At 51.6% G+C, this 12155-nt stretch overlaps 1 protein-coding gene across 1 annotated transcript; it reads left to right on the top strand.

The window, feature by feature from the left end:
* Nucleotides 1-5322: 5322 nt before the first annotated feature.
* LOC100905468 (multidrug resistance-associated protein 1) lies at nucleotides 5323-9438 on the top strand. The gene has a single exon (XM_029110561.1). The coding sequence runs from the start codon at nucleotides 5323-5325 to the stop codon at nucleotides 9436-9438; it is 4116 nt and encodes a 1371-aa protein (XP_028966394.1).
* The last annotated feature ends 2717 nt before the right edge of the window (nucleotides 9439-12155 follow it).

Here is a 12155-nt window from a genome sequence, read left to right on the forward strand (position 1 = left end):
GGAAACGGGCTTGTCGTCACCGGCGAATTGCCGTCTATTGCTCTCCTACATCTCCCTCTGACCATCTCTCTACGATTCACATTCGGAGGAGCTTCGCTCCGGACCCAGTGCGGAGCTCGAACGAGAAGCTCGAGACCAGTTTAAGCTAAGGTCAACAATATTCAGTGTGATGCGGCCCTTGCTTCATCATCGCACGTATATCCAGTGTTGGAGCGAGACTCTCTTTTCAATATCACACCCGAGATCCAGTATTGCTATATGTGTGCTCTCTCATTCGTCCTGGCCGAGCGGCTCAAATCACGGGGACTATGAACGCGCACATTTTCCGAACATGATGTGTCAGAATCGCGTCGAATGTCATGGAGCGTTCACATATCACACTGGCTCACTGGAACGTAAATTAGACCTCGAACTCGGCCTGCTCGCGAAAACGCTCTCCGAAGGTTCTTCCCGGAAGCACGCACGGATGGAAGCGATCTCGTACAACCGATGACAGATCGCGGGACAAAACCTCGGTGTGAAAATGGAATCTGTTGTCGGGAGAGTGAATTCAATGGTGTCGGTGATCTTTGCTGGGACTTCGAGCGGGATCGGGCCGTCTTCCCGGCTTTGCGGTTCCGACTCTTCGCTCCGGAATCCGGAGAGTCGATTAGAAAACACTCTCTCAGCAGAAACTCGGAACCCATCGAGCTGAGCCATGTAATATACACAAATACTGCACCATGCCCGATTTTCATTGTCCGTGCTGGATGACGTTGAATCCAGGAGCCTTTCCTCTGAGTCTTAGGATACATCGTCTCGATAGTCATCCCGGAGAGCTCACGGCGAGCTTGAGAGCGAGCTTCGAGGCGAGACTTCGAATACAGTAGAACCTCGTTATAACGGACCCGGACATAGCGGACACCCGCTTATAGCACGCTGAGGGCGCCACCCCTGATCGCAATACCTCCCATGTTAATCTGATCGGATACAACGGACACCCGCTTATAACGGACCATTTTCCACGGTCCCTTGGAGTCCGTCATAACGAGGTTCTACTGTATGTCAATGGACCCGTCTCTCTGGGGTGATCTCCACAGCAGCACCACAAGATACCGCTTCAACTAGCAACGGGGACGATTATAGCCCATTGGCCCGAACTGATTGGACTCCCTCCCGAGGAGTTCGAGGCGAGAGAATTCCCCACGCGAAGCTGGGGAGGGGATCTGTATGAACGGATTTGGATTTCTTCAAACTACCGACCCGAGCACTTTTGGGGCGTTTCCATACCAGACTTCCTCGAGAAATTCTACTCTCGGGGTGTCGATACCATATTATATGCCCAAAGTGTACTGGTGAGCATCATTCGGTCTCATTCATCACGGAATCGATGCGCCTGGAAGCAATCGGCGAACTTGAATCTTTGACTCTATCTCGCACAGAGTGAAACTCTCCGGGAGATCTCTTCTCATGCTCGGAAAAACGCTACTCCGCAGAAATGTTGCTGGTTCGACGGGCTGCTGGGCCGGTCCCTCTTCTGAGCCGCACAGAGAATCACGGACCACTCACCGGAGCGCTGTTTTCTCGAAACTCAAGCTCTATGCGCCCTCGTCATTCGCTCTCGTGGCGGGGGCGATCGACTGGGAAATCCACCAGAACTGGAATGATTTTCTCATGCGGGGAATGCGTTGGCAATCTCCATCTAATCTACTCGACGGGACCTCTACTCTTGGAGAGGCATCTCGGTCCTGGGAGGGAGATTCCGAGCCGATCGTGCACATCACTCATCCCCAGCTCCACGAAGAAGCAAGCGACTGCAATTTTTGAGCTTTGGCCTCGTCTCCCGAAGGCTTCTCCCGAACAGAAAGAAGAGCCACGCTCTGATCCACATCACGGCCGCCATGGCTCTCGCGGTGAACTATCCACTAAGGATCTAGAGACCCGAAATAATCTCGTTTTTCTCTTGAAAAATTATGTTCTGCGATCAATTTTTGGCAGAAATCAGTGCGAGAGAGCTGGTGGCTCGCATCTGCTTTCACACGGCGTCGAGCGCCTCATGAGTTGAGCTCGTTGATGCTTGTATACATAGGCGTGGGAAGACACGCCTCCATCAATCCTCCTGTGTAATTCCCTCTTTGAGTACTTGAGGAATCGAGAGAGCTTCTGTCTCATTATTGCACTACGCGGCAGATTTTCCCTCAATTCCCTCGATTTCCGACAGCCTCCTGGTTCTGGAAACCGACTCTGATAGTTCCCGATCGTATGGTTCGGAGTACGAGCTAACAAGAGAGCTTCCATCCATCATGAACTCTAGCCATGATTCGAAGCGCTCCAGGGACATTCTTGATGAGTCGAGAGTGTTGTCTTCATCGAGGGCTCCCGCTCGGAGATTCAAGATTGTCAATGATGAGCTCCATAAGGGTCTCGCTCGCAGGCGAACGGGGCCCGAGGGATCAGATCTCTTGCGATTCGTTTGAGGTCTGGAAGTTCTCAGCGAATGCATCCGGGCTATGAGTTGACGCACTCCATATCGCACGACTTTTGATCGGTTCAAGTTCTCCGATCTTCAACGCGGCTTTCGTGCAGCTGGGTTCATCGCAGTACTCGAAGCCACGAGTCTCGGATTATCGGCTCATCCGCATGCACAACACAGTTTCAAAGCTTCGGGAAAGTCCTCACTTTTCTGGAAAGAGAGTAAGTGGCAATGGTAAATATTGTTGCTCGATGTCGCCGCTGCGGGAACCGGCGAGGGCAATCCGCCGAGAAACGAACTTGAAGCGACGAGGGGACTTGCTGCGGACTGAATCGTGACTCTGTCGTCAGAAAACCTGCCAGTTAATGCTTCCAGGGGTTCAGCGAGGGAGGTGCCTCCACTATCCGCAGCTGGTGAGTCCTTGGCTCTTTCGATTCGACTTTCATCACGAGTCGACGCACATCAGATATGATTCCGGAGCGAGGGTGAAGCTCTAGCCGAGATTGGTCACCGCGTCCTCACTCAATATTTCGGAAGGAAAACCTTCGAAGGGCAGTCTACAGACCCACAATCGAGACCGTGGCGCTCCGCCCTCACGCTCATGGGGCGAGAAAATAGTCACCTGAGGTAGAGTTGCAGACTTCGAAAAGAGGTATGCGACGGCGGCGATGGAAACCTGCTCACAGCTTTCCCGATCGGATACATAGGCGCTTTCTTTGCCCTCCGATGGGCCGAGCATACGTTTCCGCTTACCCCTCCGCTGGTCTATCTAGGACCTAGGAGTTCGCTCCAAGCAGCGAATCACTCCAGCCGTGCATTAACCCGCTGGACTCGAATTCGGGAGCCAATTTGGGAGCTCTCACGAAGAGCAGTGGTCGTAGATCTCCTAACCGATCGGATTCGGGTCACGTCTCGATCGACTCAAAACGAATCAGCTCGTCAGATTGCGACTCGCCGAGGGTTAGGCGACACTTCTCGATTCTCGGAATCTCTTTGACCCGAGATCTTGACTCTGCCGGGAAGGATTCCGATAGAATCAACTGCTTTCCCCAGTCCCCTCAGAGCCTGGCGGATTCAAGCCCACGAATGGTTATAGTGGCGCAACCAAGTTTTTGGGGCCGGTTTCACCCAATTCATTCTTTGAATGTCTGATCTCCCGGATCGCCTATGCTCAGAATTTCCGGCGCCAGGCACAGCCAAACGTCGAACCGACGGATCGTAATGAAGATCTGCTCCATGAGTTGATGTCGTCAATCTATGCCTCTGATGGCAGAATGATGACAATTGTGTTTGGCGCGCGGCCAATCGCGCTGCTCGTTTGCGCTTCCTCGAAGATGCAGGACGATTTGGAATTGGCACAGCGAAATTCTCGGATATTCGATCTTGGAGCAAGGCATGGGACGCCGTTGTACAGTCACTCACTCGAGAAAGTACAGGTCAATCGACCCATGGGAATTCGTTCCATGATTTTCCTTTCTGTCTTCATGACTCATAGGAAGTCATGGCTCCGCGATACCGGGTTTCGGATTTGATTCCTATAGAGCTCGGAAATCCGCAAGTAATCTTTGATTTCCCTTGGAAGTTGAGATATAAGATTTGTAAGCAGCTGGAATCGAAGCCAGAGAGGGACTGCGCTCTCCTCGCTAGCTTCGAATCAAGACCTTCCCCATGATCGCTCTGTGATCTGTCTCGGGACCTCGAGAGACGCTGGCGCTGGTAGCTCTGAGAACGCTCGAGAGCAGGATACTACCCTCAAACATGCCACCGCTCCCGAAGCACGCGGATTCCGGATGCGTGGAGCAAATCGCTTGATGGCCATCCAGATATTATTGATGAGACGATGGGATCATCAGCTGAGGATCCGTACCTCAGCCTGTGAATAAGAGGAGCGGGAAGTGGCCGAAATTTCATCGATCATGAATCATGAGGATCCGCTCGCCTTGAGGCGCGGCAAGGGGGGCTTCGGCGTTCCGGACCGCATCGTGCGTCAGCTCTCAGCGGCTTGTGAGGACGTGATTCCTCCCGGCACCCGAGAACGGAAGGGAGGTTCTCATACGAATTCTGAATGAAAAGACTGAAGTTGGAATCGAGGGGATGGAATCCCCTTCAGCCGTTCCCGAGATACGAGCCGAGAGCCGTTTCGGCTAGCCTCGCCGGCACCGCTGTGTTTGCCGGAAGTAATCCACGTGAGGTATACAGCAAAACGTGGATGCTCGAAGTGCCCTAGCGAAATCATTTGTTCCTTGACGGCGAATTGAACTGCGATCAATGGTGGAGATAATCGGGTGTAATACCCTCTACGCTAGGACATTCAGCAAGTCATCGTAGTTGAGGGCGGGATATCAGTGAGCGAGCGAACCTTGTCCTTAGTCGCACTATCGCTATTTAGGCAAAGACTCCTCTCCAATTTCGACAAAGAATGCGATTCGATTGAGCAAGTTTTCCTTTCCAGGCCGTGAGCTCTCCTCGATGTGCTCGGAGCATCTCTATCAGAGGAGGGTAAATCAGCTTGTAACATAATGGCGGATCCGGATCAAGGATTCTGCGGCGGCGAAGTTTTTTGGGATTCACAAAGGACGTGGTACACGCTCTATCCTCGCTTCACGGAGTGCTTCGAATGGACAACCCTCACTTATATCGGAGCCGCTTTTCTCTGGCTCTCTGCATCTTGCTCGAACTTCCGCCGAGAGCGACCGAAGTGCGTGCCTGCCCCTTTGACATTGTTCAACATCTCTAAAACGGTTGTGGTGTTGATCATGGCAATGTGCTTCTTGTGGTCAGCAGCGTGGGATGCTCTGCAAGGACCGCAGAATATTCCTCTAGCCGGAATTCTATCGGATGTGATAAAGTGTACGTCGTGTGTCCTCGTCATGGTCCTGCAGTACATGAACCGAAAAGCGGGGAAGACATCATCTGCCATCATATGGACCTATTGGCTCATCGAAATGCTCGCGACCTTGCCGAAATACTACAGGGTGATGCTGTACGCTTTCGGCGGTCCCACACTGATGGATGATCAAGTTTCTGTCAAAAGTTTCGTACTGACCGCGATAATCTATCCCCTGATCGTAACATCTTTCGTCCTGAACTGCTTCGCAGACATTTGGCCGATTCCGAAAGGCAAACGGGCTCCGAATCCCTCACCCTTAATGACCGCCCCGCCTTTATCCGCCCTCGTATTCGAGTGGATGACGTCGTTTATCATCCGAGGATATAAACGCTACATCACAGAGGAGGATCTATACGATCCTCTGCCGTACCTCAAGTCAAGTACAAGCTACAAATCTTGGGTGAGCAGCTGGGACGAAGAATTGCGGCGAGCCAAGTACAATCCTGAAGACGGGAGCTTCGATCCGAAATTCGCGCCTTCATTGTTCAAAACGCTGATCGCCACCTTCTGGCCAAGTCTCACAACGGCCTTCATCATAATTCTGATTCGATCCTTCGTGAGGACCAGTCCCGCATTGGTTTTGAATTTGGTCACAAGTTTCATGGAGGATGAGTCGCAGCCGCTATGGAAAGGGATCTCCTACGCCGTACTCTTGTTCTCGCTCAATACAGTGGCGTCGTTTTGCTTCCGGCATTCCGATTATGTGCTGGCAGCAATGGGCATCAAAATCAAGGGGGTTCTCATGGCAGCTATCTATCAGAAAGCTCTGAGAATTTCCGCCAAATCTCAGGGTCGGTACACCGTGGGCGAGCTTGTGAACCTCGTCTCCATTGACGCCGATAAAGTACTCCGACTAAGCACGAGCTCTTCGATGACGGTCGCCGCTCCGATGACGATCATCTTGACCATTATACTTCTGTGGCAATACCTCGGGCCGTCTTGCCTCGCGGGAGTGGCGGTCATCGTTCTCATGATGCCGCTGTCTGGCTTCCTGGCTGCTAAGAATCGCCAACTCCAGGAGAGGCAGATGAAATTGAAAGACGGTAGACTGAAATCAATGAACGAAATCATCAGCAGCATCAAAATTCTTAAACTCTTCGCTTGGGAGCCCCCCTTCACAGCGCGCGTTGAGAGTGTGCGCGAGAAAGAGGTGTCCATGTTGAAGAGGTTCGCTTACATGACTGCCGGCATCGGATTCTTTTGGACGTGTACACCATTCCTCGTCGGTTTGATGTCATTCATGACCTTCGTGTTGGTGTCCCCGGACAACATTCTCACACCAACTGTGGCTTTCGTCTCTCTGACTTTGTTTTACCAGATGCGTTTTTCAATGGTCACGATCCCTGACTTCATATCGAACGCGACCCAAACCGCAGTCTCTTTCGGACGGATCTGGAAATTCCTCATGTGCGAAGAGATGAATCCGCGAATCATCGGATCCAACCCCCAGGACGGGGATGCGATCACCATGAGGAACGTAACCGCAACTTGGGGCGGCGATAGTTTGCTGCCGACTCTCGCAGGTTTCAACCTGAATGTCCCGAACGGCAAATTGCTCGCAATCGTCGGACCGGTGGGCAGCGGGAAATCGTCGGTGCTCTCTAGCATGTTGGGGGATCTTAGCGTCTCTGAGGGCAGAATAGACATATCGGGCTCCATTGCCTATGTTCCTCAGCAAGCCTGGATCCAAAACCTGACAATCAAGGAGAACATAATCTTCACAAGCGAGTTCGAGAGACGCAAGTACGAGAAGGTGCTCGACGCGTGCTGTCTCCGGCCCGATCTTGGCATACTCCCCGGGGGAGATCAGACAGAGATCGGCGAGAAAGGTATCAACCTCAGCGGTGGCCAGAGGCAGCGTGTGGCATTGGCAAGGGCGGCCTATCAAAACAAAGATATCTATCTATTCGACGATCCTCTCAGCGCTCTCGATGCTCACGTGGGGAAATCGATCTTCAACAGTCTGATGAGTTCAGGAGGCATGTTGCGTAAGAAGACGCGGGTTTTGGTCACGAATAATTTGTCGGTGATACCGGATGTGGACTACATTGTCGTTTTGAAAGAAGGTGAAATAGTCGAACGGGGCACCTATGCGGATTTGATGAATTCCGGAGGGGTTCTGGCGGAACTTTTGAAGGAGTTCGATATCGATGAGAGCCGTCGCGTACGAGAAGAACGCGCCGCTGCAGTTGCCTCTAAAGATGGAGATTCCGAGACACCGCGGCGTCGAGCCATGTCGTTCGGGAGTGAGATCGCGAGATCCATGTCCATAGCTGACTCCATCGCCGGAGACGCTGAACAACAGCACCTCGAGCGATTTCAACTAGTCGCTAAGGAAACTGTAGAAACGGGCATCATCAAATGGAGTGTTTACAAGAACTACTTCATGCATGTCGGTTTCGCTCTGACTTTCCTCGCACTGAGTTTCTACATAGGTTTCCGCACACTCGACATCGTTAGTGGCTTGTGGCTATCGGCCTGGTCCGAGGACAAGGATCTGAGCGCGGGAAACAGAAATTATCGCTTAGGTATCTATGCAGTGATCGGTGTTTGTCAGGGTATATCGAACTTCTGCGGAGTTGCATTCCTTACGAAAGCCACTATCACCGCTGCGACGGAATTGCATAAAGAAATGCTCCGTTCTGTCATGCGAGCACCACTATCGTTTTTCGACACCACACCGATGGGACGATTACTCAACCGATTCGGCAAAGACCTGGATCAATTGGATGTGCAGCTCCCTCTGATGGCGAACTTCATGTTGGAAATGTTCTTCCAAATCATTGGCGTCATCGTATTGATTTCCACTCAGATTCCGATTTTCCTCGTTGTGGCGATCCCAATTATGTCTCTGTTCGTCGCGCTGCGCCAAATATTCGTGCGGAGTTTGCGACAACTCAAACGTCTGGAAGCTGTGACGAGATCGCCTGTCTATAGTCATTTCTCGGAGACCATTAACGGTTTGTCGAGTATCCGTGGGTTCGGCGTGGCTGAAGTTTTCCAAAGGATGAACGGGAACAAGGTCGACACCGCACAAAACTGCAGTTTCCACGTAACTATCAGCAACTATTGGATGTCTATACGCTTGGAGTTCCTTGGAAACTTGCTGATCTTTGTCATGATCATCTTAGTCGTCACCAACAGAGAATATTTCGATGCTGGCACCGCCGGTCTCTTAATCTCGTATTCCCTGAATTCGGTAGTCGCCTTCAACTTTTTCGTTTATTTCTCGACGGAAGTAGAAGCTACGATCGTCGCAGCCGAGCGCCTGGATGAGTACACGAATGTCCCCCCTGAAGCCGATTGGGTCTCCGACAATCCACCGGAAAGCGATTGGCCCCAAAGCGGTGCGATAGCCTTCGAGAGCTACTCTACGCGCTATAGAACTGGTTTAGATCTAATTCTAGAAGATGTCAATCTCTCGATCGAACCCCAACAGAAAATCGGGGTCGTCGGAAGAACGGGTGCTGGGAAATCTTCATTAATTCTTACAATATTCCGTATAATCGAGGCCGTCAAGGGGAGAATCATCATCGACGGTATCGACATTTCGAAGATAGGGCTCCACGAGCTCCGCTCGAGGCTCACTATTATACCTCAAGAATCGGTGCTTTTTAACGCGAGCTTGCGTTTCAATCTCGACCCGAACGACGAATATACCGACGAGGACTTATGGCAAGCTCTCGAGCGCGCTCATCTGAAGACGTACTTCGAAAATCAAAATGGCTTGGATACTCCGATCGCGGAGGGTGGAGGAAATATTTCAGTCGGACAGCGTCAGCTTGTTTGTCTTGCTAGGGCGGTTCTTAGGAAGAGGCGTATTCTCGTTCTGGATGAGGCGACGGCTTCAGTTGATCTCGAGACGGACGCGCTGATCCAGGAGACCATTCGATCTGCCTTCAGCGATTCAACCATTATAACAATAGCTCATAGAATTAACACGATCCTAGACTCGGATATTGTTGTGTTGATGTCTGCCGGACATATATCGGAAATTGGCCCTCCTCGCGATTTGCTCAGCAACCCATCGAGCGAATTCGCCGAAATGGCGAGGGAAGCCGGCGTACCAATCGAATACGAAGCCAAGGACGACTGAGTGAGAAGAACTCCATTTTTGACCCCCTGCGCGAGTCACACGCCGTGTCGTCGCGGATCCTCTAAGGCCGATGAGTCCCTGTACCAGCGATCCCTCTTGAATCTTATTCGCTCATCTGCCCGAGGCCCGTGTTATTGTCGACGGAGCGTCCTCTCTGGGAGGACTCGCGAGAATCAAACAGTGGCGAGATCCCAAACGTTTCCGCGGTCGAGATCAGCCGAGACTCTCTAGCGCAGAAGATACCCGAAGGACTCCGTAGAGTAGTTTATTTCATTCTCAATGTCGCTGACGAGCTCGGGAGAGGTGCGGGCGGCGGAGCCTGGACTTCTGGGCTCACTCTATATCGGGCGTCGTGGGGTGGACGATTCCGATAAAACTCAGGTTTGAAGTTAGGTGGTTTCTCAGAGCCGGAGGAGTTCAACTTCTTGCGAAGTTCTTTGCTCTGCGCTACCTTGGTATTCACGATGCGGGTATCGAGCGGGAGACGAGCGCCGCACGGACGCAATGTGAGCTTTTGAACGTGGAGAGATGGAGAGACATCGCGAAAACAACAGCATGACGTTCTGTTCCCATATGATCAACTTGAGTATGACGAGTAAATTCGAACCTTATATGTAGTCGCGAAGAGAGGTAGACATCATCTTTAGAATCAGCAAGCGAGAGATCATCATGAATCAAGGATTCCACGAGTGAATACGAAGTCAAGGAAGAATATATCTATGAATGAAGCACTTTGTTCTAAATCACTGTCTTGGCGTCAGAGAAATGTCGTCCGAATCCAATATAGCTAAGCCGTCTGGACTTCAGAAAAAAACTGAGGTGGGTTTGGGCCTGGGCTGATGGACATCTCCGATTTCTTCTACAGACACTGTTCGGTGTATCAGAGGAATGAATACATCTTCAAATGTCGCCTACATCGAGCGACGAAGAATGTCTCGAGCTGAGCCACACAGCAGAGGTGTATACCGTGAATATTCCAGTGCAAGCCCCCCCTCCAATAGTAGTCCGTCTCCACAAGGAGCCCCTCGGCGGGATCCTCGAGTCGAATAGCAGCCTGTCTCCGAAAGAAACCCGTTTCCAATGGTGGCCGGTCCCGGAAAGGAGCCCCTTAAGGGTAACGGATCTCATTTCCGAGGAGCTCCGTTCCAGAACATACCTCGAGTTTCAGAAGTCACGAGAAATACAGCTTCCCGAAGTCTCTTCTTCCCAATCACCGTCATTGCACAACCGCACGTAAAGTCATGAGGGGCTTGCCTGGAACGGAAGCCCCTCTCCAATGGAAGCTCGTCTCCACTAGAATCCTGTATAATAACAGGAGCCCGGGCTTGAATTAAAATATTTACGGTAGGTCCGGGTGCTTTCCTCCTCATTGCTAACGGGGGCGGATCCTGGGAGTGGCTGAATCCGGGAAGACCAAGGCCGAGTACCTGTGTTCCCAAAAAGAACATTCTGCCGGCAGCAGGGATCGAACCCAGACGCAGATGTTCCGACATGATATGGAATTCTGGACAAGCACAACACCGTTCTACTTCTCATCGGTTCAGAACACCACCAGGCGCGCAGAATGCTGTCCAATTAATCGTTGCGGACTCGAATTAGCGCATTGGCAAGGGGTGCAAGGGTTCGTTTTCGAATTCACGCAAGGGGGTGCAAGTATAAAATCGCCACTCTCTCAACATGGGAGACGATGACGGCGCTAGCTATTTCATGCTTACGCCTCATTACATAGTCGCTATCTTAATCGAACGAATTATACTGCTCGAGGCCCGAGTGTGGGTTTCCTCGACGCAGGTCCTGAGTGACCTAAGGAGAACTTTCCGCATTGGTCGCCCCAAACATAGAAAATCCAGAGGCACTGGGCAATCCTGCTGTTTTGGAGCGGCGAGCATTCGAACTCCTACCCGACGGAACAAGAAATACAGACCAGCTTTCCCGAGAGGATCGACAGAAAATCAGACCATAGAACTCGTCCAGCTCCCAAGGTGTAGAGCTGCTCTAGTACCTACTATATCCGAAAAGAGCAGGGTCACGCTGGTCGTTCTCCCTGACACCGATCGGCGAGTGTCTCATTGGATGAATAAATGCCTCCCTCAGAAGGAAGAGTTGACAGAAATATCCATGAATTGAGAACCCCGCGCATGCATGGAGTCTGTTCCTTCACGTCTCCCCGAATTGCCAAGATGAAGCGATGACGCGACCCCCGATACACTCCTTCTCCGTCCAATGCGGAGCCCCAACATAGAACTTCGAAAAGAAAACGAAAAAAGAGGGATCGAAGGTCAAGAGACGGGGAAGGGGGTCGTTTACATTCCATGAAGCCTCAAATATTACGATGAATCTACGCGATATACGACGAAGGTTTCGAGATATGGGAAGCATGCTTCCATAAAATCGATCAAGACAATCGGGACATTCATTAGTAGAGCTGTTCAATCCTGAGCGGTGCCCGAGCTGGGCGACGCTGGATCTGATCGTGAATTTCCAGACGCGAGCGACAGAGGAATCTGCCGTGTTTCCCGTCTCGATCCTACAGGAAGATTTCATCTAAGAGGGCAGGCCTCATCGGAATCTGCAGGTCACTTTATATTTGTAGGATTATCCGCGAGAAGCTGGCGATCGCTCTCTGTCTCGCTTGCTTCCGGAGATACTCCCGGCTCCCAGCCCGCAATGCGACTTCTTGATAAAATTGACGCTATCATCGTACGTCGGCGCTCAGC

Source organism: Galendromus occidentalis, unplaced genomic scaffold, assembly GCF_000255335.2.
Source record: "Galendromus occidentalis unplaced genomic scaffold, Mocc_1.1 scf7180000076770, whole genome shotgun sequence".
Taxonomy (NCBI): Eukaryota; Metazoa; Arthropoda; class Arachnida; order Mesostigmata; family Phytoseiidae; genus Galendromus; species Galendromus occidentalis.